The sequence below is a fragment of the Athene noctua genome, chromosome 1, assembly GCF_965140245.1.
Source record: "Athene noctua chromosome 1, bAthNoc1.hap1.1, whole genome shotgun sequence".
Lineage (NCBI taxonomy): Eukaryota > Metazoa > Chordata > Aves > Strigiformes > Strigidae > Athene > Athene noctua.
In genome coordinates, this window is record NC_134037.1 from 90,348,031 (window position 1) to 90,371,150 (window position 23,120).

At 38.3% G+C, this 23,120-nt stretch overlaps 1 protein-coding gene across 3 annotated transcripts in view; it reads right to left on the reverse strand.

The window, feature by feature from the left end:
• AHCTF1 (AT-hook containing transcription factor 1) overlaps window positions 1-23,120 on the reverse strand; it is a 56,814-nt gene that overhangs the window by 6,875 nt on the left and 26,819 nt on the right. For all 3 annotated transcript variants that reach the window (XM_074896883.1, XM_074896881.1, XM_074896882.1), the window contains 20 exons: window positions 22,908-23,048; window positions 22,046-22,150; window positions 21,198-21,291; window positions 19,580-19,703; window positions 19,417-19,473; window positions 18,091-18,237; window positions 17,147-17,334; window positions 16,824-16,968; window positions 16,600-16,731; window positions 15,272-15,419; window positions 15,033-15,183; window positions 14,397-14,504; window positions 13,705-13,900; window positions 12,244-12,441; window positions 10,523-10,955; window positions 8,588-8,690; window positions 7,581-7,687; window positions 6,768-6,952; window positions 2,097-3,921; window positions 1,190-1,323 (listed from right to left, as the gene is read on the reverse strand). In XM_074896883.1, coding sequence (XP_074752984.1) covers window positions 1,190-1,323; window positions 2,097-3,921; window positions 6,768-6,952; window positions 7,581-7,687; window positions 8,588-8,690; window positions 10,523-10,955; window positions 12,244-12,441; window positions 13,705-13,900; window positions 14,397-14,504; window positions 15,033-15,183; window positions 15,272-15,419; window positions 16,600-16,731; window positions 16,824-16,968; window positions 17,147-17,334; window positions 18,091-18,237; window positions 19,417-19,473; window positions 19,580-19,703; window positions 21,198-21,291; window positions 22,046-22,150; window positions 22,908-23,048 — 4,721 coding nt within the window. The remainder of the gene's footprint in view (window positions 1-1,189; window positions 1,324-2,096; window positions 3,922-6,767; window positions 6,953-7,580; window positions 7,688-8,587; window positions 8,691-10,522; window positions 10,956-12,243; window positions 12,442-13,704; window positions 13,901-14,396; window positions 14,505-15,032; window positions 15,184-15,271; window positions 15,420-16,599; window positions 16,732-16,823; window positions 16,969-17,146; window positions 17,335-18,090; window positions 18,238-19,416; window positions 19,474-19,579; window positions 19,704-21,197; window positions 21,292-22,045; window positions 22,151-22,907; window positions 23,049-23,120) is intronic.

Sequence of the window (23,120 nt, forward strand, 5' to 3'; positions counted from 1 at the left end):
CTCATACTTGACAGAAGTCGCTTCCAGAGACTAAGATTTTGTATCTCCTTTCCAATGGCTTTGCCAATGCCCCCTTCCTTAAACAGGGATCCCAGCTGCCTCACCTCCCTGCCCTCTAGTTCCATGCCACCGGCCCCGCTATCCCAGCACCGCAGCAGCCAGGTAACGAGTTGCTCATCTAGCTGGCAGCTGAAATCTTTTCTTACATCTCACAACTCACTCAAGGACAAGGATTGGGTGACTGTCACTGGCTCTGCCTCCTCCTGTTCTCGTGATGGGCCTGGTTCATCATCACCCTGTACACTGCGAGGGGATTTTCTTGTGTATTTCTTCTTCTGTATGGGAGCAACTGACACTGTTGTGGGTTGGTCCTCCGGTTCAGCTGCAGCACCTGTCCCTGGGCTTGCAGTGGCTGCAGTCTCTGTTGCTTGGTTACTCTTAAAATAGTAGCTTAACCATAAACAAAACCTAAACCACATGTAGGAAAGCACTAACTCCTAACAGCACAATAACCATATTTAGGTCAACATTCCACAGATATTTGAACCCCCAAATCTTTCAAACACAACTGTAAATAGCCCCAGAGCCGATGACCGCATGCTATCATAGATGAGCATCACATAGTGCATCAGAAACAAAACCTTAACCCACCTCTCACCGAAGGTGAGCAACAGCACGGGAAACACTTATTGCAAATGAGGTGATAAGATCTTAAGAAGCCAAGCAATCCACATTTTACCCATTTTGTTGTTATCTCAAACAAAAAAGAAAAAACTCCATGCAGCTGGCAGCGAGACACCACAGGGCTGGCCATTGACCTCCCCCTCCCCCCTCTGGTAAGATAGGGGAGGGACAAAAGAAGAGAATTTGTGGGTTGAATAAAAAGAAAGGATTTATAAACATAACAAGAGAACAACAGTAACAATAGTGAGTTCAAAAAGAAAACTGGTAAAATGCAACAGTGGCTTACCAAACACAGCAACCACACCCCCCCCAGCAACAATACTGCCTGACAGTCCACCTGGGCATGACATCACATGGTATGAAATACTCCAATGAAAATTAACTCCATCCTGGTTGAAACCAGGACAATTTTCAAGGGAAAAAGGCAAGGCATTTCAAATTAATACTTGAAAATGCAATACAGAGCAAAAATCAGGAACATGAGACTACTAGAGCTTTTACTTACCGGTTCTTTCACAATTCGGGAAATGCTAGATACATTTTTTCTCCTTGACCTCAAAAGAGGGGGTGAAAAGACAAATTGAGAAGACAAGTCCGGGTCTAAATCCTTAAGCTGCACAGGATGGTCTGCTTTTCCAGCTAAAATGACAATGCATTGTTAACATGCAATTAACATTATAAAGGACAGTGACATTAAATTACAGCTGATAATCAAGAGCACAGACGCTTCCTGAAATAAAAGGTCCAATTAGGTTTACAAACACTCAGTGTAGAGGCATCTTCCCCTAATAACTGCCTCCTGGGATCCAGGTTTGGGGGTTTTTTTAAAGCAAATTGTGAAACAAAAATAAGCCAGTGTAGTGATTTTACCTGCACTTACATAACCAAAGATACAATGTTCAGAGGCATCAACTGTCCTTACATATCTCAAATTTTTTTTTTTTTTTATTCACATACGCTAATAAAAAGGACCCTATGCACAGTAGTTTCCATAACAAAGTATATGCCCACTAACAACAATCACATAGTTAAACAGCTGTATAGTTTGTAGCTCATTTTAGGTTAAAAACTGAACAGAATTTGGAAGCATGTCTCCTTTATTTCTCCACTGGAGGGAAGGGATGCCAATCATATGAACAGATACCCTTCAGTTTTCAAAACTGATAGAAAATAAGCTCCTAAAAAGAATTCAGCTTAAATTTCATTTCATTCTACTCAGAGAAGCCTCCTTATCTGTTTCCACCACACCTAGCCACACAGTCATGTAGAGTTCAGAAAAAAGATGAACTGCCTCTTTCAAAATTTTTTGTTTTGCATGGTTACATTCTTTACAATACTTTAAGCCACCCTCACAGTCTGTGGTTTGCAAAACAGCAATATGCCCTATTTTTATATAGATATAGTGCACCTACCTTTACATTTCTTTTTCAGCTTTGTGAGAGGAGGAGAGAAAAGGAAGGATTCATTTTCCTCAACAGACAGTTTCTGAGGCATGGCAGTTTTGCCAGATCTGATTCTTGTAATATGATCTGTTAAAGTTCTTGATGTTTCATCACACCCTGATGGGTTTATGTCTTCAAGCAGCAAAGGGCTGCCATCAGGTCCTTGGGGGAAGGCCTCCTCCCCTATGCTTTTCTCCACTACTGATCGCTTCTTTCTGCCCCGACGGCCTTTCCTTACTGTAGTCTGGGGTGTGGTTGATTCCTCATTTGGCTGTGCAGGCATTTGCTCATGAGTATTTTTTTCTGGTTTAGCAGGTGGAACTCTTCTTGTTCTTCTAGGAGTGTCAAGGATTTCTACTTTCCCACCTGAACATGTGTCTTCCTGAGTAGAGATAGATTCTGTGTTTGCCAAGAGACTTTGTGTCCCCTTCCTAGCACTTCTTCTAGGAGTGACAGGAAGTTTAAATTCTGTTTGAGGAAGCAATGATCTAGACAGATCAAGGTCAGAATTTTCTGAAGCTTCTGATGAACTCATCTTTCTTCTTCTGCCTCTTTTAGCTGGCACAGGTAAGAGGAGTTGGTCACTGGGCTGCCCCTCTTGATCCTTGACAATATTTTCAGTAAATTGTACATTAGTGTGTTTCATTTTTCTTGTGCTTCTGCTGGGACTGACTGCCATTTTAATCTTCTGACTGGTGGCACTCAGGTCAGTTTCTTGATCTCCTGCTGACCTTTTTCTTCCTCTAGTCCTTTTGGAAGTAGCAGAAGCAATAATGCTACCTTCAGCACGAGAAGCTTCCTCATTAGTCTCTTCCAAGAGTTCCGATGGAGCTTCCTTTGCTCTCCTTAATCCTCTTCTTGGAGTAATGGCTATGGACTGTGTACTGACAGACAATGTTTGTCCATCAGAATGGCTGCTTTCTACTTTTTCTAAATTGGTCAGTTTCGGTTTCCTACCTCTCCTAGGAGTAACAGGCATCACAGGTATTTGCTCATCTTGTGTACTTCCTTCTGTTTGAAGACCAGAAGCCTCAGACACTTCTTTTGCTCGCCTGGTACTTCTCCTAGGAGACAGTCCAAACAGAACTGGTTTGTCTGTCCGCAGCAGTTGCTGAGTGCCTGCCGATGGAATACTCAGACTTCTGCTCAGTTGTCCCCTTGCACGTGTTCTAGGAGTGATGACTTGGTGTAGGCTGGTTTCATCTTCCACTCCTTCTGGCACAGTTGTTAAGGGAGCTTTTGCCTTCTGGAATCTAGTGACCTTTTTACCTATGGTTTCAGTAATAGATTGTTCTACAACTTCAGATGTAAATTCTTTACTTCTTGTGTCTTTAATTACATCCAGTAAGTTCTCAGCAATAGCTACCTTAATGGGTTCAGGCACATAGGGGAGAGACTCTGCAATATTTTGAGATTCCTGATCACTAGTTACAGTGGACACCGAGTTTGTAACATGTTCTTGATTTTCAGTATTTCCTAAACTGTTCACAGGTTTTTCCTCTGTTGTTGTGCCAGCCGGTTTAGAAGCATCTACTAATGTAGGGTCTCCCATCTCTGCTTCACCTTCTTCTCCTTCCAAGACTAAAGTAAAATTACTCTGAGGTATAAAAAGCTCTCCATCTCCCTCAGCTGCATCACATTCACCATCTTTATTATCAGGCAAATCGCAGGCAAACTGTTGCTCTAGAGTCTCGTAGCCGTATTGAAGACTGCCTGATGGATGTAGTTCACTATACAGTGACATTTCAGGCGCTGCTTCTGAGGTTTGTGCCTTAACTGCACTATCTTCAATAACCTAAAGTTAAAAAATGTCTGTTAGTGCATTATTAATTACCAAACAGACTAACTTCAAGCTGAGCTAAGTGAAACTGAGGACAGTGAAATGTTGCTTTCCCTTTCAGATCACCACCAAACATAAAGTGGGAAATGTACTATGTACTCTCTCCTACAGATCACAGTTTATGTATTTAAGGAGGAGAGAACAGAGTATCCTGTGTATGCAATCACATACTCCATTTTTGATACTTCTACTCCTGACTAATGATTTGCCACCACCCACGAACAAAGCAAGCAGTTTTACAATACAAGCTGTATACACAACTGGCAGTAATTGTCACATTGCTGTACTTTCTGGACTGACTACAAATACAGAGTGACCGACCCCACATCGAACAGGGCAAAATACAATTATGTCCCCCAAGTTTAAAGTTTCAGTCATGATAGTTGTGACCTCAACACTTAGTCAAACTGGCAGGTATCACACCCAACATCTCAACACCACACTTTAGGGAATCACTTGGATGACATGAGACAACACATTATGTTGTCTAATATCCTAAATACCTCCATCTCATGTTTTGTAGTTCTCTGTACTGAGCCATTATTCTTTCCTTTGAGATCCACATGAGATACTCAGGCTTTCATGTGGCGAACAAAAGTAGTATCTGTTACATATCTCAAGTGACTCAGATGGTCAGGATAATTTAATCAATGTGTAAAGACCTTTACCCAAGCCTCTAAGTTATAGTGTTAGCCAATGATGGCAGAGGAAAGAAAACATTCAACACGAGTCTCCATAGAATCTGCCCTTTTTACAGAATCACAGAATCATCTAGGTTGGAAAAGACCTTGAAGAAGATCACCTAGTCCAACCATTAATCTAACATTGACAGTTCCCAACTACACTATGTCAACTCAACTCTTATATACACCTCCAGAGATGGGGGGACTCCACCACCTCCCTGGGTAGCCCATTCCAATGCCTAACAACTGCCACGTTATTTCTGACACAAGCCAGGATGCCACTGGTCTTCTTGCCCACCTGGGCACACTGCCGGCTCCTGTTCAAATGGCTGTCAATCAACACCCCCAGGTCCCTCTCTGACTGGCAGCTCTCCAGCCACTCCTGCCCAAGCCTGTAGCGCTGCTGGGGGTTGTTGTGGCCCACGGGCAGCCCCCGGCATTTGGCCTTATGGAAACTCCTCCAGTTGCCTCAGCCCATGGCTCCAGCCTGTCCAGGTCTCTCTGCAGAGCCTCCCTACCCTCGAGCAGATCAACACTCCCACCCAACTTGGGGTCATCTGCAAACTGACTGAGGGTGCACTCGATCCCCTCATCCAGATCATCAAAAAAGATGTTAAACAGGAGTGGCCCCAAAACCGAGCCCTGGAGGACACCACTCGTGACTAGCCACAACCGGATTTAACTCCATTCACCACAACTCTTTGGGCCCGGCCATCCAGCCAGTTTTTTACCCAGCGAAGCGTGTGCCCATCCAAGCCGCGAGCAGCCAGTTTTGCCAGGAGAATGCTGTGGGAAACAGTGTCAAAGGCCTTACTAAAGTCAAGGTAGACAACATCCGCAGCCTTTTCTCATCCAATAAGCAGGCTGCCCTGACACAGATTAGGTTTGTCAAGCCTCCTGCTTTGTCAAAATTTGATAAAGCATCATATTATAGCAACATGCTGTGCTTCATAACTAAACTCAAAAAATACTAGTCTACATAAACTTCCCTTTTATTCTTACAAATTTATGATCAAGAAAGCAGTAAGTGGTTTGTCTTAAACTCGGTGAAGGCAGACAAGCCAAAATGAGATGTTTACGTATAAATCAGTAAGAACCAGTTGTAACGAAAGCAGAAGAACCATCACTGTACTGTTTCTTGAATGACTGTAGAAGCTTTGCACCACCTCATGTACCTGCTCCTTTCTTCCTGTCACAAATTTTAATCCCATAAGTGATTATGTATTCCCAAATCTATAATCCTCTTTTCTACGGCATTTTCCTAAATCCTGACAAGCTAAATTAGTGACTGCTTATTTAACTTCATCCAAAATTTCTGTTACTTAAGATCCATCTCTTTGGTGTAGGCCTACCTTTCAGGTTGTATTTCACTCTATTATTAATTCCTGTGTGTATAACCTTACAAGAAATTGGTACTTAAGAGAGCATCCACAATGAATCCAAATAACTCATCAGCCCCAGTAGAAGTAAGAACAGGGAAAAACCTGAGACAACTGGAGAATCTCTAGTTCTAATTTTCAGTCCATGTAAACAACCTTTACAAATTTGTATTTCACAAAGCTTAGATGTTAAAAAAATATATTTTTACAGAAAAAAAAAGTTTTAGGTAGCTGGAAATATGTTGATACTGAAATAACTCATTACTGGGAATTTTGTTTATGTTAATAACAAATAGTACAGGATTTAAGCACCTAAATCATTCTGAAAATCCGTTTGGTTCCCACATCATTTTGTCAAAGTATCAGAAAGGTGTACTCCACAACTTTTCTTATTGTCTTTAACATGAAAACTTTTGGATTAAGTCAAATAACAAAATGTTTAAGTTCTAGTAAGCCAAATGAACACATGGTTGTTTTGAAAAATAGTTTAGGCATTTTTTTTGTACTACTACAGCTCTCAAAGGCCCAAGTCTTGACAGATTTTATTCCATGCTCTATGTACAGCAAATGCATAGAAGAAAAATGTATCTGCCATTATGTAACAAGGTTTTAACTTGTGTTAACCAGCTAAGAAAACCAAGGCAGTTTTGTGTGCTCTCTAACTGTTGGTAAGACAGGACTGTCCTGAATTTGCAAAGTGTTTTTTATTTTGTAGAAAATGGGGAAATAGTTTACTTACGTTAATGTCCTCAGTTTTAGGAAGATTGTTAGAAACAGTTATTTCTTCCTGCAGAAAAGGAATATTTTCTTCAACTTCAGCTGCTTCTAGGTTATGTTCTTTAGGTAAATCCACGTGCTTCCCCACAAGGTGATTTTCTGAATGAGTACTGACCACATCCTCATTGTCAAGGATACTTATCACAGCTGGAAGAGATTGATATAATTTTAACTTAACTGCTTAACAGGTTTACACAACAGAACTAACAGAGGGAGTAGGTGCCAAGAATACAGTTCTCCATCCTACCACATATATTGGGCTTTCTCCAAAAAATAGAAGCCAGAATTAGTTATCTGGTAAAGGATGCAGTCCCACAATTAAAAAATATTAAAAAAAAAAAAAAAAAAAAAAAAAAAGAAGGCAAAAATCAACTGGCAAGTCCATAGAGGAAAAGAACAGAGGTGGCTGGAGAGGCACACTGATAGCTAGTTATTCTTCACAGCCTGAATACTGAGGATGCATCATCTTTTAAACTAGTAACTCAAAGAAATTAGTAGCGGTGTGTAACATTAAAATAAATACTAATCTCTCCCAATATTTTAAATTCTACCAGTTTTCTCATTATCTTTATCAAGAACAGGAACATTCACTATGCATCTTCTACAAGGGCTTTCTTTGAGGAGGGTATTCTCCCTGCAGTTCAACGTAAGTCAGCAGTAACATGCTACTACTGCTTCAATCTGAGACGCCTGTAGTGCTATGGCAAACTACACATTTTATTTCAGGATTTCAGCTACCTTAACTCACTTAACATCTCCAACATACTGTACATACATTCACTGTCTGCCTCCAGGGGTTCAGAAGGCTGTGGATTTGTTGCAACTGGTATGGTGTTTTCTTCTGATGGAGAGGACATTTTGGACTCCTGGTGGTTTGTTTCACTTCACGAACAGAAAGAGAGAAATTAATCATAAAGCTTCAAAACAAACACTGAAGAGCTTTAGAAATTACTTTGTAAATTCTCCAAGTTTCCAAACAGAAAAAAATAAAAAAGGATTAAAAATTCCTTTACCAACATAACTTCATTGAATTCATGACTTATTTTATGTAACGAATCAAGCCCTTAACATTCTTCCCAGCTATCTAACACTAGATAATAACAACAGAGCTGTATTAAAGAATACATTACTTGTCTTCTGTAGAAAAGAGTGCAACTGCTACATTGGAGTTTTAGAACAAACTGAACAGAAGTTTGTGCCAGTGTAAGGTAGCCCTTGAAATTAAGGGTTATTTCATTGCTAACATTCTGTCTTTATCACTAAGCGGCTGCAACTTTTAAAGTACCTGGTCAGAAAACTGCTTCCCTTTCCATAAGCAAACAGGTGTTAACTGAGCACACACAGAAAACAGAAATTATGTGTATAAAATACTGCCAGAAAGTATTCAAGCCCCAAAATAAACCCGCTAAAGTTACAGGAATCTCAGGTGTAATTTTTAGCGACACAATTTTCAGACAGAAGCAGGTCTTATGTTCACAGCATCTGCTTAGTAACTCTCAAACTGTAGAAAGGTTTGTATAGCCAGTTGAATGAAGTCTTTATCACCATACTCTGGGGTCTGCAATGATTTGAAAGAATAAGGCTCAACTTGACAGCTAGTCCATTTGACTTATATTCATGCCAAATTAGTTCTAGTGACAGACAGAAAGGAATAGAAAAGCTGTTATATTTAAAAACACAGGAAAGAACCAATACCAGGTCAAAGTCATAGTTTTCAAACACAGGAATGCCAGGAGTTACATGCTATGTGAACCCAAAGATACATCTATTTTATAAACTTACCCTTCACTGGCAGTCCCAAAAGTAGCAGCCTCAGAAGCTTTAAACACCAATTTATCATCCTCAGGAAGGTTAAGCCATTCAGCATTTGACTCTCCCACAAAGCCTACAGAAAGAGTTAAGAGGAATGACTTCCCTGTTGCACTTAACATCATTTCTTTTAAAACGCTCATATGATTTTACAGTTAGCCTTTATGCATTTCACCTAGGATACTGATCTAACAAAATAATGCTACCAATACTTCTAATGCACAGGTCTGAACTCTTCTTTCCAGTAAAACAAGAGGTCTGGCACATAATTTCCATCAAGGAAAAACAAACAAACAAACAAACAACAAAACAAAGACCAGTGATATTTTGTGTACAAACTAAACTTGATGTTACTAACCTAATACATGAAAACTTCAGAAAACATGCTGCCTCCTTAAAACTGAGGAGTAATTTTTTCTGTTTCTCTTTGGATATTTATGTCATCCCAGCAATGCTGCTTTCCTTTGTTGATTCCCTTTCCCCTCTTCTACAAGAATATATCTAAGGTCTTTTCTTGTCCTTTTCTCTAGTGGTGGGGTTGAAACCCAATTGCTTGCTAACCTGTTTTTATCTCAACAGGTTCAATTTTAGAAATATCCTCCTTTTCTTCTTCATTTCTACTGTCTGCTGCCTCCAGATCCAGCAATTCCCTTTGCAGACAGTACATAGGCCTAGGACAATTTTGCTAGCTCAGGTCAAACAAGAGCTGTACTGACGGTCCTCTAATGCTTCCAGAGCACTGAAACTGTACAGAACCGTTTGTACCACAGCTCAGCAATGCTGAAATTTCTTTATAAGGTTACTCTTTAACAATTAGTACCTTATTATTTTTTATGAAAAATACTTTTGCTTTCTTGTCCAAATACAAGACAGCTAAAATAGGACAGACAAATGTTTAGACCTATCTTACTAGAAACACTTAGATCTGGAGAACCCTGTTTACCCATGTTCACGGAGTCCGTGTCCAGGCACTCTTGTTATTTAAAAAGGAGCTGAGGAACCTGAACAGCAACAATCACTCTCCAGGATCCTCCAGAATCATCTCAGACTTAGGATTGAATCAGGCTGCATATGATGTACCGATACCAGAGTACCCACTAATGGCGACAAACTGTTTCAAGACCTCAGATGCAGAATTCTGACACCTGCATACATGTCCCAGGAACATTTATATTATTTTTTAATTATCTTTATTTTTATAAAGAGTTGAACGGACTGAGCTCTGTTAATCAAATACTGACTGTAGCACATCATCTCCCTGTTCCTGCATTACTTTCCCAGCTCTTCACTACTGCTCACCAGCTAGTGAGCTACATCTCTTCTAACCTGCCAGCTGACCTGCTCATATGAACACATCCTCAGCAGTTGGACTGGCTTGAATGAGTTGAATTACTGAAAAACAACTGAAACAGGTTTGGAAAAGGCTGCATAAGCTGTTGAGTGAGCAAGCATAGCTGTAATCAGAAGCAGATACACAAAGCAGACTCACTTCCAGAACAAACACTTAAACTGAGCACTAGCGAAGCAGTTAAAAAACCCTCTATCTAGTCAAAGCACACCATACACTATAATTGCTGCGAAAAACCTGCAGCTTATAGAAGTATGCCTGAAACATAACTAGAAGTCTCAGTTTTCCACTCGTATCCCGCTCAAAACTCCCACAAGTCACTGCAGCCTCTCAGCTGCAATGACACACAAGAAATGCCAGTCAAAAGTGCTATACATTCATAACATCCAAGATACCCAAAAAGGACTCAAAACAGTGGCAATTTTAAAAGCTTAGGACAAGGAAGTGCCTAGGACACTTGTGAGCACTCGTTGTTAACTGTTGCACTCATCAGTAATTTAACCTTGTAAAAATATTTGGAAAAAAATCAGAAACTTAGGTAATCATAGGATGAAACACACCAGCTTCTTTTCTTAGTTCTGATGGATCTGATTGTTTCATCTGGAAAGGTTTATCTTCAACCACTGCCCTGTCTTCTTCCTTCTCCAATTCTTGAAGATCGTCAGTTTCTTCAGTGGAAGAATTAGCTGGTTTAGCAGCTATAAAGATGACATCATCTTCAAAATCACCAGGTGATTTTGCATCATGATACTCCAAAGTAGTTTGGTCTGACCCGGCAGAGAAGTTGCTGTTTTCTTTGCTGACATCCATTTTCTCCACACCATCTCCAGGTACGCTTTCTGAAGACTCTTCCATTTCAGCACGATCCTCCTCAGGATTGCTCAGAGTAAACAGAGTTGTTTTATCTCTACTTTCAGACCAAGCATCCTCCACCACTCGATGATGATGCTCCAAGGAAGCTCCAAACAGTGCTTTATCATCTTCTGTTACCTTCTTTTTTTTTTTTAAAAAAAAATAAATTAAAAATCACAATAAACAACATGCATATGCTTTTTGTCAAAGAAAGAAAATAAACCCCCACCCCAAATATATACCAATATTTATAAGTTTTACAAGTGCCAACTTAAGCAAGGTGCTACAAAATGAGTTCTCATTCTAGCACTACCTTAGCTTTTAAAGCCAAGTGTAAAAATTAATCACACTTCTGACTGCTTACTGAGTTTCCACAACCTTGGAGAATTAAGATGAAGCGAATCTTGTATGTGCTTGCTTATACAGTCATCTCAAGACTGTTCACTGGGTTCACTACCATGTTTTCAACATGGAGCTTAGCCCACCTAAAATCATAACTGAAGATTTGTCTTTTTTTATGCTTGCCTTGTCAACCTGCATGCACTACTAAAATATTTCACTACACACTATGTCTGCAGCATGGAACAAGTAAATTAATCTGGCCACACAGCACTATTAGTAAGAATTTAACGTAAGAGAGAGAGCCTCTTATTACACTTGAGTAGCTCTTTATAACAGGCAATAAGAGGTGTAACAAAAACAGATTCTGACAATTTGTTAGCATGTGCACGGAAAGCTCATACACGTAGATCCTCTTCTGCCTCTGATTTTGGTATGTTCCTTCAGCAACAGCATCAAGGAATCCAACTGACAGAACAAAAGGAGGAGTAGAAGGGGGCAACTTGCAGGTGGACTGACTTCATTTGACATCTATATGAATGCTACCCCTGGTACAAGGCAAGAAGCAAACCCAACAACTTTAGGGCTAGACAACAGACAACAGTACAGCTTGCTTCATCAGGAGTCTATTTTTATCATCATTTAAGTAAACCCAGCCTTGCAAAAAGAGAGACCAAAAGCAAATGAAGCTCATGACTTCCACTGCTTTCAAAGATGTTTAATTCACGAAGCCTGACAAACCCAAACAGCTGGCCCAATCTGTATTCCTTACCTTCCTGCCATACCACCATTTGAAGAGATACAGCGGAAAGCTGAACTAGTGATCTGGAACAATCACAGCTCCTAACAACGCTGGAGTAAAACTGTCATGATCTGGTACCAACACGTATTTTGAGTATGTTCCTGCAGGCAGATGACATTATGGAAGGTCTAACATACCTTTTTTCTGACCAAATTCAAATCTGCCGTTGTGGTTTGCAATTCCAATTCCCAATATAAGGAGTTTTGGCAAACTTTAAAAAAATTCTGAATCAAATCACAGCCTATAGCGCCTTTAACTATAAAAATCATTAACTATGGCCCAGCTTACCCCAATAGTCCATTTTGCAGTTGAGTTCTCTTCCCTGAAAGATATTCTAGGTTCCTTTGCTCGTAGAGGAGGAGTAACTGATCGTCCTGGAGATGCAGAGGGAGTTGCTAGGGGTGTGGTGCGAAGGCTGGATCTGAGAATAGACTGAGGAGTAAACCCAGGAAAACCAGAAGCAGATGTGGCTAAAAATTTAGCTCTCTATGAAAAGAAATAAAAACATTTAGTTCAAAACCAGTTAAATTTTCAAAATGGAAGACTTCAATTGTCAAGAACATTAATTTAAACTACAACTGAGGCTGCAGCAGCAGAGAGGACAAAGTTTAGCCTCTGCACTGCTCTTTTTCCAGAGGTATAAAAATCTTAATGATACAACCCCCCCATACTTTTTGTTTCTTTTGGCTTTTTCTCCTCCCAATGCCAACACAGTACCTTATTTTTCAAATTAATTTCCTGATCAAACAAGGATCTTATTGTTTGCAATGTTCTTCTCTCCTAGTATTTTTTGCAATTTCTACACTGCTCTTCTAAAGACATGCAACTTCAAATGTTACCCCAGATACAGTGACTGAACACACTGCCATGCGAAATGGCAATCAACAAAGTAACAACAAGATCTTTTTTTTTCCACTAATTAATCAATCCACGTGCTAGACTAGATTAAGTGAACCTGCTGTAAAAATACCCACACATCTTTGTCTAGAAGCATTCAGATCTTCTTGCCTCAGCTCACAAAAGAATTTACAGTACCAAAAGGGTTTAAAAGGAGGATAATGAAACTAGCTTAATGAAAGGGATGATATTTAATAAGAAGAAAAAGGTTATAATTCAGAGAGATTACAACTACTTTGTTCAGGTAATCAAAAGCAAAAAGACCAGCACCAGCAAGACAGGTCAAATGTTACTATTTCCTCACAAGAGAAGAGTTTGACGGCAACGGACGGAAATAGAGCTTAACACAAACAATAAGTAAAACTACTGCAAAAAGCCATCACTGAATTTGACAGAGACTGACATCACTTAGTTGTTATTCACTTAACTGGATTAAGAAACAGAAGCATATACATTTCTTGCTGGTAGGTATGCAAGTCAAACTGTACAGAGCTATGGAGCACTTAAATAACAAGATGGTTAAGCTACAAATTGCATCTTTAAGGATCTAAGTATATTGAGATGTCCAATTTTAACTTACTTTGTTCCACGCAATAAAAACAAGTGTAATTCACAGAGCTATGGGACAATGTGCATACTGCAATTAATGTAGAATGAACCTTTCCCTCTTCAAGATTGTTCCCAATATCCTGCTTCCAAAAGGACTCCATATACAATAACCACATGCATACTGAAAATATGCCACAATTTAAATGCAGCACTGTTTGTGTTAAACAATTTGGTGGTCTCATTTAAACAAAGTTTATAGGCTTTTGGTTTGGTCGGTTCTTACTGTTTTCTCAAAATACAAACCTTAACCACAAGAGGAGTCTGTAGTAAATCCATCTCAGATGCTCCTGAAGAATTCTTTTGTGAGATGGAACCATGTATATTTAATTTCAGTGGGCTGGATGCCATGAATGAAGTAGAAGCTCTGCATGGTGACTGCCAGCTACCACCCTGTGCTGCAGAACATGAAGGGGCAGGACGAACCACCAAATCCAGCAATCTGTTGAGATATCCAATTTAAAATATGAACATCAATAAATAAATGAAAAAAAATCATGCTCTGTTCAAGAAATCTGAGATGATACATAACAAAAACATTCAATGAACAAGAAATACAGGTGAACCCTCACTGTTGGGGTGATGTCTCAGGCCCATGAGCAAGTTGCAGGCATTCTTTTTTTTAATTATTTCTTTATACATCGTATTTAATTTCCTAAATCACTGTCTCTGAGGCAAGAGTAATCCAATTTTAAGTTGCCCAAGGGATGTAATTCTCATGTCAGAAGAAAATTCACCTGCATTTCAATGCTGGGATCACTCACATTCTCCACCGAGTTGCATCCCTAAGTTGACCTTTTCTTTAACAGATACAAAACTAAATGCAAACAGAACCCTTTTGCAAACACAGAAAGTACACACACACAGAGACATATACATAAACATATATATGAGAAGTGACATCTTTCAGAAATATTCATTCTGTAGGTCTACTATACCTGGAATATTTTTGTGAAAATTTTGTAACTGGTGTCCCAACAAATGCACTGCGCAACTCTGCATCAGGGAGAGGACGAGGTACGACAGATGGTTCTGTAACTCTAGGACTATAATGACAAGGAAAATGCAACTGACTTTCATTCCCCTCAAGTTCAAATACCAGAATTCAAGTTTATTTGACCATACCACTTGCAAGAAAATGATCTGACAACTACTAGCCTCTTTTCCACTCTTCATAATTCTGCCTGATTTTAAGTAAAAAAGGCAGAAACAAAGCAGAAACTGGGCAGCAATTGGTAAAAAAGTATTATTTGATCACACAAGTCTACCAAAATCAGTACACCAATAGACTGATGGTAATCCTAGTTCTAGTTTCAGCTATCTTCAATTCCTGTGAACACATTTACCATAATGTAAGTATATGCATTGCCATAAATAAGATTACCGCAACAGAAAATATCTCTCTCTCTCCAAATATTCCTTATGATGAATTGATTCTTAAATCTTATATACTGTATGTACAAAAAAAGCCAAACAAAGCTTAATTCAGGTGCACCCTTCCTCCAAAACACTAATATAATTCAAACGGATTTCTCTCTCTCTCTCTCCACGTGTAGCTCAAGACTGAACTTTACCTATCATATTGTGAGAAACTGGCTTTCTGATCGTTTCCTGCCCATACTTCTCCAATTTTGGACAATACATTACTGATGAAAGTTGCTCTGGTATGCACATTTCCTGCATTAGCTTGTTTTGTTACTGTTGATAATGGCTTTGGTCTTGCAACTGTAAAGCAAGAGGGGAAAAAATATCAGCCTTGTGTAATCGAAGTGAGGGTTAGTTGCCCTTTATACACCCCTCCCCCCCAAATTACCTTCTCTTAAGGCCGACGAAGGCAAGTGGTAAGGCTTGGCTCTCTCTACAGCCAGCTTCCTTTGAACTCTAGGAAGGATCTTGCCGTATTGGTCTAATATAGAATTTCTGGCAACTGCTCTCTCTCTCAAGCGAGGATCGGGATCGTTCTGTTAAATGAAAAGCATAAAGCAAAAAGTTAACTAATTACAACAAGTTCATCGCACAGAACTATCTGTGCTATTTCTAAACAGTGGATAAATTTTCTCTACAGATATATAGTAGAATACATACACTACACAGAACAGCAGCAAGTTCTACCCATCAACACACACCAATTTCCCCTGGTAATTTTACCAAAGTGGAAGGCAGACTAGAATAGTAACAGAACCTACAACTTTAAGTTAAAACAGTTCTGGCACACTGCAGAACCTTATTCCGATACCTTGTCACCACCTGCAATTTTCAAGTGGCTTGCTTACAAAATAGCTGGCTTTCATTTGCTTTTCCTGAAACACCAAGGTCCAAGAGAACTGAATATAAAGGGCAAATGCAAATTACGTTGGACAAAGTGATGTGAATATTAAAACGAGTTAGAAAAAGCTACCTACACACACCTTCTGGCTGGATGAAAGGTTTCAAATGCAGGACCTAAAACTTCCAAGACCACCTTATAAGTTTGATTCACTGGAAAACTATGGTTGCAGAAAACAGCAAATGAACCACAGATTCATAACAGAAGTTCACATCGCACAATAGTCTGGCTCTTTTGATAAACAGAAGTTAGGTAAGAATTACTGTCATAAAAGTGGGAAAATGGAAGTTGTGGAATTGTAGAGCTCACACTATAACTTGAGAAAATAAAACTAAAAAAAACCAACCAAACAAAACCACTGTGCAAATTTTACCTGTGGATTGGCATCCAGACCGCTCTCAGCTAGAAGAAAGTTGTGTGCAAGATACGAGAGATGACGTACAACACACTCCATTCCACAGAAAGGAGGGACACAAACAACTTGGAGTAATCTACACTATACATAACATACGTATCTGATTGAGAAGACTGGCTGACAGAAAAGGTATGTATTTATTCCTCGGATGCAAACAAACTATTTGAAGATGAGTCAACAATGCTCTGTAACATTTAATTTATGCCTTCACAGAGCAGCTTTGGAGTAGTGAAATATTTTGTTAAACTTCTAGGTTCAGCTGTAACTTAAGGTGTGGAAACTTATTCCTAGTATTTCAAAGAATAGTATAAAAAACAAAGCAAGATTTTTATTGAGCACTATCAAAAATGGTTGGTTACCTCCCAGAAACTTGCATGCTCGACAGAACTTTTAAGCTTACCATAAGATTAACCTTCATTGACTGATTCAGCTGTAGTGCTGGGATATAGTTGGCACGCTGCAGATGATGGACTAAAAGAAATTCAGGATTTTGAACACAAGTGTTGGTCTGTAAAAACTTCTCCAAACACTCCTATGAGAAATAACACATATCAAGAAATCTATTATGATTCTGCCTCTTCTCTTTTCAATGAGATGATTTTTTTTTTTCTTGTCTACACTTACTTGTTCAGTGTCTGTGAAAGGTAGCTTCAATAAATCTTCCATTAGTCCCATCTCTTGACAGATTTCAAACATGTGTTTTAACAGTTCTTCTATGTTTAACTTAGTGGTATGTTGCTGCAACAGATCCCAAGCCTCCACTACACATCTGCAATTAATTTTTGAGATGTAAAGTATTAATAGGATAAATAAAAAGATTATAAAAGGAAAACTAAAAATTATTGTTTTCAAAGTTTAAAGGAAATTTAGGGGATCATGACTGGTATTTTTTGTTCTCCACCTTTCACAATATTTGAATGCCAAAATGGTGGGATATATTTCTTTACCTATTGGACAACAACACATTGAGGAAAAGCCGCACTTCACTACTGTCTGACATTGATGTCTTCATCATCTGTATGTATCTGAGAGCTCGCCTCTGTTCTCCTTGGCACATGAGGGATTGAATAATTCTCGTATGTTGCCATGACACAGTTTTGATCGTAGCTGGATGAAAGAGCAGGGCGAGTGAATTCTGTAGAAGTCACAGATCAGGTGTATTAAGATATATACATACACGTGCAAGAAAAATATTCAAAAGCACGTTAAGTAAGGGTGAATGTGTGTTAAATAAACTCAGATGACTAACTAATGAAATACTCAATACAGGACATGTAAATAAAAATTCTGAAGTATTTGCAGGAAAAAAAAAAAAAAATCAGTTAGCCATACAGAGCAAAGTATTTTAAAAGGAGTAATTCACACTTTTCCAGGTTAACCAAATCTCTGTATATAAACATCACTTTTTATCCATACATTACTAAATGATGTTATTCTCCCAGACAAATGGTTTATATTAACATTGTGACAGGCAAAGAACAACCTTCAGCATCAGAAAGAACGTGAATTAGATTGAAAAGTCATTTTGGCGGTCTTCTGTCTCAAATCTTGCTGCTATAACCATTGTTTTTATATTGAAAGTACCTGAAACACTGGTTTTGAGAAAGCGCTCAACTGGTCTGCTGAAAACAACCTAAATGGTTGGCTTTGAAAATTTAGATATCAAGATTATTAAAGTTGGTTTCTTCTTTCTTTTAATTAATTTCCTATCAAAGTAATTGAAACAAAATTTCAAATCACAGTTTCTTGTTGAAGATGTTCTAGCAGTATTACAAAAAAGCTTCTAATGTTTTAGCACCTCCTATTAGCGAAGCACTGATTTTTTAAAATCATTCTACACATAACAGCTTGGTACTGTAATATGTGTCTAACTAAACTGTAACATACTTACTTCATAATCGCTGTGATCTATAAGCCAAAAACCTTGAATAAGCTTGACAAGACCCCAAGGGATAGCAAAAGCAGTTGGGAAGGAGTCAATTGAAGTTTCTGTTTTATTTGGAAAGGAATGTATGATATCTAGCAGCAAGTAAATTGTCTGATATCAAACATCTAATTAAGGCTAATAGATTTGTAAAACCAAAAAGTTACCACATTACATCTAGAGAAACATACTGAAATAAGTATCTAAAAGTGATAGGAAGAAGAAAATACTAATGTATTAGTCTTGCCATTTTGAGCTCTTCTAACATAAAGATGGCTGGGTCTTAACCACAAAACTGCATTCTGCATAAATAGCCAGAAGGAAATACTCTTTGATTTCTATAAGGCATTCAAAAAGGTTAAGTCTAGATATTTAAATACTTCAGTTAGAAACTCAGGCTCCCTCTTTAGTCAGTGGGGCTACCAGCTGAACATTAAAAAGATAAGAACATCCAATACTTAAAGAAAAAAAGCAAACAAATTCTACAGTTGTTTTTCCTCATTTCCAGAGTATACAAAACAATGTAAATTATGGTGTCCCTACAATACAACTTAGCTCGGAATGATTAAAACCGGATTTGAAATCATATGCGGATGATGCATTGGTACTGCCATTTGCTCTTTCTGAGATCTGATTTTAGGGACACATTCTAGTAAGACAGCTCTGGGGTACAACAATTTTTAAACTCATTCTCTAGGCTCCACTCTGAGTTTAGGCAACAAACAACAAAAGCAATTCTGTATATTTCAGCAGCTTAAAAATTAAGTTTGTGCCCATGATTTTTCTCTTCTCTGTCTTTATTATTCTGTGTGCCTGCACTTTCAACAGAACAAAAGCAAGCACTGTTCGCTCTCCTGCAAAATCAATGATTTCAGCAAAACTCAGGTAGCGGGAAACCACTGTTAGAAATACTTTTGCTCTCAAGTGGCATGTTTTAGTGCATCACTCTAGTATGTAGCCACTTGCTACAGATATGGGTGCTTTAAAAAATGAAAAACTGCGTTTAAAAACTAAAGGGGCTTTTGATCTTTACCATGTCTTAGTAAAGCTGTTTTCTCATATCGGAAAAGACTTTGCCAGAAAACATTTAAAAAACAAGAATCATAAAAAATTTTCAGTACAAAGAAAAAAACCAATGCTTTTGTCTATAACTTAATTCTAAACTAAATGTTTTCATATGCATTGTGTTTGAAGCATAAATTTTAAAATGTTATTAAACACATAGGTGACAAACATTTAAGAACATCTATGTGCATACTCTGAAGGTGTAATAAAAATAACTAGAAAGGATACAATTGCGTGTTTGTAGCTCTCTTCAATGCCTTCTAACAAATAGAGATCCAGCAGTGCCTGAAACGAGAAATTTTAAGTTTATTAAAAGCTCCTGTCATTCAAAAATCATTGGGTTATGGGGGTGCTGTTGTTGTTGCTTTTATTGTTTTCAGTGAACACTTACATGTAAACTAGCAGGTGGATATTTCCCAGTTCCTCCCTCATCTCTCCTCCACAACTTCTCAACTTGGTCTCCTAACTGGGAAACCATTCCATCAATCATCAAGCAGTCAGAATCCCATTTGCCTCTGGAACAAAAGGTAGCAATGATTTGGACAAAGTAAAACACTAATTTCAGCCTCTCAGTGTAACATATTTCCTCCAGTCAAAACAAAAAAAAAAAATCCCACAGAAAAGAGTCAAAGGAAGTAACAAACACACAAAGGCATGGTTATAACTTGAAATACACCTGAAAGAAATTTCCTAGTCAGATGAACATGTTTGTTACATCATACTGAATTATTAAAGGAGTTCAAAATAGAAATCCTAAAAGTCGCAGTGACCTTTTAGTTTTCAGGTTTTTTGTTGTATTACTTGTAGTAAAAAGGAAGTGTAAACAAAGTTTTGCAAGCACCAAAAATAACCACTCATACTAACAGAGGAAACTTATCAGTATCAAAATAGCAGGACTATTTTTTATCTCAAATCTAATGACTCAAATTGGAGTGTTCCAAAACACAGCTGTGAGACAACATAATGGCAAGTTCAGATTTTTTTCTCAGCATCTCACTTCCGTTACTAAAAAGAAGTTATTTTCAGGAAGCTGAGCATACAGGCAAATTTTACTATCATCTTAAAGCAGCATTTTTGTTTCCATACCCATAGTATACAATCACAGATGGCTGAACCTTTTAAAATTACATTCTTCAAAAGTCCATCACAGTCTTCTGCTGACTGTGATGCCACCCTTTAACTTCCCAGTGACAAAAGGAGAAGCAGCACACTAGAGGTTGTATGCTTCTAAGGAACACATGAACCTGTATGTAAGTTACTTGAGAAGTAAGCTAAGTAAGATGAACTTCAAGGTCAATACCTAACACACTGCAGCTTCCACCTTAACTCATCTTGTGGCATTTTGTTCACAGTATCATAGACTAAGCTTCTTTGGGTCTTTATTTAGCTTTCAGTACAATTCCTAGAGAAAAAAAGATTGTCATCTAATCCAAAATGTATCACCTATATGCTGGTAAACTAGTCCAGGAAAGAGAGCTTACGTGAGGAAGTGACTTCTATCCAGTAGCCAGTAGAGTGCTTGGTGAGCCAGCAACATATAACTCTAACTACCTTATGGAATTGCACAAATGTACTGGAGTAGGAGATTTAGGCGAATACAATTATTACAATCTATTATTAGCCAATAAAAGAGATTTAAAAATTTTTTTAAAACATGCTTTCCTCTGTGTGAAAAACAATTGTTCTGTGAACACCATGCTTTGCTGAACTAGAGATGACTCATCCTATCCTCATCACATGATCTTTTTCAGTAGCAACAAATTATACAGATTAGCCAATTAATTAAGTACACTACAAAAAAATGAGGGTACCAACAAATGGTACTAAGCAGAGGTCTACGGAAACATGGTAACACAGGAAAGTAACCTCTGTGTTCAACAGAAGACAGGCATCACTGAAGTCAAGAGTACTGTCAGCAAATGCATTAAGCATGGCAAACACAACAAGCCATTCACTTCCATTTCTGAATTTGCAGTGGAAGGGTTCCAGAGTTTTCCTGTAAGGCTTACCTTGATAAATGCTCAAGTTTCTGTCGATGGCCAGTATAGTAGCTCTGTATCAGGCGATAATTGTAGAAAGGTCTAGACAAATGCATGTCATCATCTACAGGGAATAAAGTAAAAGGAAGTCAAAGAAGTAACTTCACATTTTTAAACTACAATTTTTGACTAAGAAGACAGAAGACTGTACAAGCTAAACATCAAGTAGCAAAAGCAAGCCTCCAACTTTGAAAGAAGACAATCCTGTTTCTGCCTTTGCTAAAAGAGATGTAAGACACAAAGCTGAATTCCTTCTTGCTTCAACTGACATTTCAAGTTGATGTGGTGTTCAGAACATGTAGTGTGAGCTGAAGCTCACTACAAAAAAAGCCAGTTCTCAAAGGTCATGTGAGCATTTGTAAGACAATTAAGGCTGGCAACAGTATTTATAATCCATCCAAATAAAGAAGTACTTCCAAGATGTGTTTTTGTCTCAAGACATAAATAAAAAGTTCAAAATATGCAGGTAATGCTTTTACTGTAAAAACAAGCGTTCCAGCATTTCTTGTTTAATAGTAATGTGTTTAAAATCCCAAGTACTTCAAGCTGCAGACACAAGCAACTCCTTGAAGTCAGAGACTTATTGCTCTTCCTGAAAAACAGCCAGGAAAGAAACTGCTTGCATTATTCTACACTATGTGTGTGAAAAACCAGTAAAATATCCATTTCACCACCAGAACTTCAGCACATGCTGTCACTGAATCAACATGATTTGTTACTGACAAAAACATTTACATAAAACATCACTAAGCATGTGTTCATAGGAATCCCTCACTGGAGAGTCTCCCTATTACAAATGTATTAGAGTTTATGCTTACCTAAACCCTCTGGAAGGAGGCTGGATCGGCAAAACCAGATGACCACTCGTGCATACAGAGAAATGAGGCTAGTTACCACCTGCTTATTTGTCAAGTCTGTAAAACCTGAAACAAGGCATAAGATTTTTTTGTTATGCCATTCCTTTCATTTGGACAAAAGTCCCTTTATAATCCTAAAGAGAAAGTATAAAAATAACCCAGTAGAAATCTTGTCTTTCCATTTTTCACTCTGTATCGCTTTCTTATTTGAAAAAAAATCCCACAATCACCACCAAAACAAAACGCAACCCCTACAAAGAACCAGATTCACTAAAGATTGAAATAAAAAATAAAGCCTGAACTATTAAATACACTCATGAATAAGACATTTGATTTTCACGTCGCAGAGATTTTACCATAGCAAAGGGATATTCTTTTTTTCCCCCTCAATATGCCAGTAACAACGGATAGCATAAGAAGCTATAGAAACTCAAGTAACTTACAAGTTATTCGTTTATGCAAACTTGATATTTTTAGCAATTTGCAGTACAGTATCTGCATGCAGTTATACCTTGCTAAGAATTAAAAAGAATAGTTTTCAGCATTACCACATTCAGTTGCTGTAATTTCAACCCAGCTGCTTGCATAGCTTCTTGCTGGACGTTGCCTCCCCTATTCATTTGCATGCATGCCACAGCAAACTCTTTCCCTGAACTCACTGCATATTAAGTGGTAGTCCCAACTTCGCAGATTTAAACCCCTTCTCCCAGCTAAATTTGACCGTCTTCCAATCATCAAAAGCTAACGTTTCCACAATTACAACTCAAGCATAATTTCAAATCTTAACAAAACATGTCAAAGATTTAGGAATAACATTACAAACCTTTTTCGGTAAGCTCTTGTGCTTCTGTCAGAAAACAGTTTAAGATCGTGCTAAGGTTGCTCAAAAGCAACTGGCAGTGCTGAAGAGACTGTAACGTCTGGGGGTCAATGAAGTTGCAAGAGCCATCAAAGAGCGGAACACCTTTTCACAAATAAATATGACATCATTAGCCTACAGAGTAATTTCAGAGTTTCAAAGTACACTTGAAGAACT